This window comes from Manduca sexta, unplaced genomic scaffold (genome assembly GCF_014839805.1).
Source record: "Manduca sexta isolate Smith_Timp_Sample1 unplaced genomic scaffold, JHU_Msex_v1.0 HiC_scaffold_3846, whole genome shotgun sequence".
NCBI classification, from domain to species: domain Eukaryota; kingdom Metazoa; phylum Arthropoda; class Insecta; order Lepidoptera; family Sphingidae; genus Manduca; species Manduca sexta.
This window is the reverse complement of record NW_023594959.1, coordinates 4,077-8,839: the sequence shown is the minus strand read 5'-3', so window position 1 is coordinate 8,839 and position 4,763 is coordinate 4,077. Positions and strand designations below refer to the sequence as shown.

The 4,763-nt window shown below is 38.9% G+C and overlaps 1 protein-coding gene across 1 annotated transcript; it reads right to left on the bottom strand.

Annotated features, from left to right (window-relative positions):
* Positions 1-208: 208 nt before the first annotated feature.
* Positions 209-4,452, bottom strand: LOC119193267 (dihydroxyacetone phosphate acyltransferase-like). Its single transcript, XM_037446882.1, has 5 exons — positions 4,277-4,452; positions 3,181-3,676; positions 893-1,030; positions 482-561; positions 209-250 (listed from the first exon to the last, which is right to left on the bottom strand). Exons 1-5 carry the CDS (start codon positions 4,424-4,426, stop codon positions 209-211), a joined length of 906 nt encoding a protein of 301 aa, XP_037302779.1. The 5' UTR covers positions 4,427-4,452.
* Positions 4,453-4,763: the final 311 nt, after the last annotated feature.

Here is a 4,763-nt window from a genome sequence, read left to right as displayed (position 1 = left end):
TGAATGCACGCCTTGAGTGTGGCGAGCGCGGGGCACGCCACCCAGCGGAACAACAGCTGAAGCTTCTTATTGTATAACAACCCTTACCGCGAGCATAGTTTGAATGCACGCCTTGAGTGTGGCGAGCGCGGGGCACGCCACCCAGCGGAACAACAGCTGAAGCTTCTTATTGCCGCCTTCCGTGTGTAGCCGGCGTCGGTGCGTACTATCACTTTTGACGTAGGCAATAATCCAGCTCCTCGTGGTATGTCTGCAAATGAACATGTAGTGGGTTAGGAACCAGAGCGAAAAACATTTCACTGGAAAGAAAATAAATAAATTGAACATATTTCATTAAAACTCTGGTAGCGACCACCGTACATAAGATATTAAAACCTATCATAATAGCCTACCGCCCACGTAAGTGTCGCGTTCCAGGATCAGCCTGTGTGTATGGATTGTTGAAATCAGCCGAGCAAGTTAATTAAAATTAAATACTTACGTCTCTAAGAGTTTTGTGTGTGTAAAAGAATTCGTAACGCAAGAGCTTTCGTGTCATCAGAAATTCTGAAGCCAGTTGGCCTGAAATAACGAACAGCATATTATAAAAATATTATCTCTATGTAAATAGTATCAGTAAATTTCTGACTGATATAATTATCAACTTTCGATAAATAATCAAATATTGTTAAAGCAAACATAAAATACTATTTAACACTATGTTTCGCTCGCAGCTCTGTACTGTAAATAACCTTTCACATAAAATGATAATCCAAGACATGGCCTATCTGTGTGCCAAAATCTCATCCAAATCCGTTCACCAGTATCAGTATTGTCCGAAATCCTCTTCACAAACATCTATCGACGTTCCCATTTATAAATAACATTACAATATACAAGGTATTTAACGTACATTCATTTATCGGTCCCCTGCAAGCTATGAGGTACAAGATGGCTGACATCATCAGGCAGGGTATTCCGGGGTTCACATACAACTGCAGTTGGATCACTGGCAACGCGTACGATAACGTCTCCGCGTCAAATATGTAACCTGCAACACATTTTTAGTTGAATATGAGACATGGTGGTTGTCATTGGCTCACCTATGTGAGGGGCTGTCTAGGTACCACCGCAATGTCTATTTATACCTTCAAGCAATGCACTGTTGTCTTCCGACTTGAAGGAAATTGTGGCGAGCGTACTTATGAGACGCTATGGGACTAACATCTTATATCTCAAGGTGAGGATCGCAGTAGACTACGCAGTACTTTATAATAAAAAATCTGTATTACTATTGAAATTAAACTAATTTTCAGATTCTATCGCAGTTAGTATTTTATTTTTCTCCCGACGTTTCGAAGACTTTCCAGCCTTCATGGTCAACCCCGTGACCGAAAATTAGTTTAATTTCAATGTCTAAAATTCGCGTAAACATAAGAAATCATTATCTTTATTACTGTTTATGGCGGTCGTCATGCCTACCATCAACCGAGCGGCATTTCGGTCCCTTTAATCATTTACAAAAAAATCGCCTTAAAAAACAAAAATAATTTTACATAACTCTGGTTACTAATTTTGAGTCTTATGTAAATATATGTAATAAGAAATTTAACATACCATGCTATTTATTTACGTAGTTTATCATTTTCTGACACGTAGTAACAATTAACAATTTTAAAGTTGATAATTATTGATTGATTGACATTGTTTTTCCTCAGAATGTACTTGTCAAGGACTTTTTAAATAAGACTGAATTACAATCTCAAATCTTGTTAGCGATTGTCTTTTTAAATCGATATCACCCGTACTCAACCCTTTTTATACAGGTCACGAAGACATCTTATTTACCTAAGGCCACAAACAAAATTCATTGACCTACTTCAGTGTCTTAGAACGAAATAATAAAATTACGTTATATATATTTTTAACCTATGCCGGAAAAAGAGGGGTGTTATGTGTTTAACATGTGTATCTGTATGTCTGTATATCTGTATGTGTGTGTGTAGCATCGTAGGTCCCAAACGAATGGACCGATTTCGATACGGTTATTTTGTTTGAAAGCTGATGTGATCCATTTGGTTCTAAACTATTTGTCATTTAAAAACATCTATTCAGGAATTAGAAGATCAGCCTTTTTCTTTCTTTCACAGGACCGATTAATTTGAAATTTGGTATATTGTTACTTTACCTAATAGTAAATTACCAATCATCAATATCATCAGCCGCGGGATGTCCACTGCTGAAAAAGGCCTCCCCAGATTTCCAGATCGACCTATTGGATGTGGACAGCATCCATCGACCTCCTGCCACTTTTATGTGGTCATCTGTCGACCACGTGGGTGGATATTTCCCATAAACAGAGTAATAATTCTACATCACTCGATATCATTAACATTCTTCTTCTTCTTGCTTCGATGTTCTCAATGCTGAGGGTCGTGACCTCCTACACGGATCATTTTATTCCGGACTATACTGCACCAATGGTGCCGGTTATTATTATCTTTTATTTTGCCGGTCTATGCTAAACACCGGCACAGATGTCAACTGGTCTATCTCGTTGGGGGGCTTTTAACGATCATAAACCATCAAATAACTAAGATAATACGTTTATCAATTTTATATCTCGCGTATGACAACAACTGAATATCATACGATTAGATAAATAATGTATTAGAAATGATAATGATTATTAATAAAAATAGACGTATGATACATTTTTCATTATTGAACAAAGTTTCCACCAGTATGTAAGACCTTCCACGGGTAAAACCTCAGCACTAAAGACTTTTCCCCGGGTAAAGCCTACAGATCTATGATATCAGATATATAATAATCCAGGAAATGTGTCAATCGGCTTTTACTTTTACTTCTTACAAATATTCAAAGATCATTCCAAACTCTCCCATTTATAACGTTGAGACATGTTTAGTTTACCAAGAAAAGTTGCAGAAATCGTCTTCCGCAAGTTATTTGTACCACGAAAACAATCACGGCAAGCTGACTTTTGAATTTGACCAACTGTTGAAGCTTGCTGGACATGCGGTAAGTAGCATGTTTATAGTACTATTGAAATATTTCCGCAGGTCTAGACGTATTTCGAAGTCATTACGCAATACATTGCTGCAAGAACTTGCTAGTCTAAACTTGACTTGAGAAAGATTAGTCAGTGTATATTCTTATATTAAAAATTTCAAAACTGACCTTTCATCTTGGCCTTCATATCGTCGGACACGTCCATGAGCGGCTCGGTGAGGAGCCTCAGGTGTTTGTTCTGGTCGAGCCGCATCAGCCTGCGATGCACCAACAACACCTTCTCGACACTCTTCGTGTAGTCCTTCGCGAACACCGCCGCGCCACGAGCCAACAACACTGTCGCTATAAACTGGGCTTCATCGCATACATCTTCGAACGACATGGTTTGATTCACCATCAGACATTGCATCAGCGTCATCGCCACTAGGTTCGAAACATTCACCACTGTGTACGCGTCTTGGAGCGTTATCATATCCTCTGCCAAGTCCTGCACTTGCTTGAACTGGTCTGCTGTCAGTTGCTGCATGTCTACCGGCTTGAGATCCTCACCCGAGCGTGGTTGGACGTCGTCATCAAGGTAGCTTCGGAGCGATATTGGCTCGGCTAAGTTTATGTATATGTCTCCGAAATTGTCGTTCAAACTCTTCAAGGCTTTTAGGAAACCCTGGTATATAAATATAATTTGTCAATTTTAACTTAAGGGTATATTAAGGGATTAGTTTGAACTCGTTATTATAAGCGATTTTGTAAGAATTCGTAATGCCTAAAAACTCCGCTTTTGCACATGGTGTACACAATAAATACTGTGGTGGCTATTGAGGATACACATTGGAAATATTTCAAATGATTTCTAAGTTCCATTCACAAAGTATGGTAATGTATTGTGTTAGCGCGTCCTTCACACTATAGCGCTAATGTGCGTTCCGGACATGTAAACTTGAAAATTATATGCTGTTTATTATAACCAGATTTATCCATGGGTCATGATTAGCAGGCTTAGATAATGTATTATTAAAGATGCCGCTTGTATTATTTTCCTTTCAAATTTCATACAAGATCAAACAATGGTACAAAAGTATAATATGTGTTGCGCTTTCTATATCGGAGTGACGTCTGAGGCGCCATGTTGGGTAGTGCCCATCACACAACTGAGGATTGAGCATGTACCACCGCTAGCTATGACCCTTCCTTCTCCATTAACCTCCAGTTGCAACAGGGAAACAATAACATACTCACTCCATAGAGAATTCAAATAAAACCTTACCCCAGTAGATTCCTTCGGCTTGGGCACCCCAATGTGCTCATACGCGAAGAGTTTGTCCTCCATCAGTCGCTCGTAGTTAATGCTGACGGGCACAAGCGTGATGTCGGGCACCTCGCGAGCAAAGTACGGCATCAACACCATAGAGAGCATCCCTGGGTGTACAGAATGTGATAAAATCTATATATACAAAAATGAATCCCTATTTCTCTTGGTCACGCCATCACGCGTGAACGGCTGGACTGATTTTACTATTTTTGTTGTGTTTGTTATTGTCAGGAGAAGGTTCTTATGAAAGAAAAAAATTAAAAAAATGCACGGAAAATTAGAAAATAAAAAAAAAAACTTAACGAAAATATCAATTTTAATGCAAAATAATCATGCGAAATATCAATGTGCGCTGCAAATTCATAGTTAAGACGGGACAACGTCTGTGGGGTCAACTAGTATTGTAATAATACTGTTCTGTTTTTTATACTGTCCCACGACA

Coding starts and splice junctions, on each gene's coding strand:
- LOC119193267 (XM_037446882.1), bottom strand. CDS start 4,426: ATGCTCTCTATGGTGTTGATGCCGTACTTTGCTCGCGAGGTGCCCGAC. Junction 3,677..4,276: donor AGCCGAAGGAATCTACTGGG/GTAAGGTTTTAT, acceptor TTTATATACCAG/GGTTTCCTAAAAGCCTTGAA. Junction 251..481: donor CACACAAAACTCTTAGAGAC/GTAAGTATTTAA, acceptor GTTCATTTGCAG/ACATACCACGAGGAGCTGGA.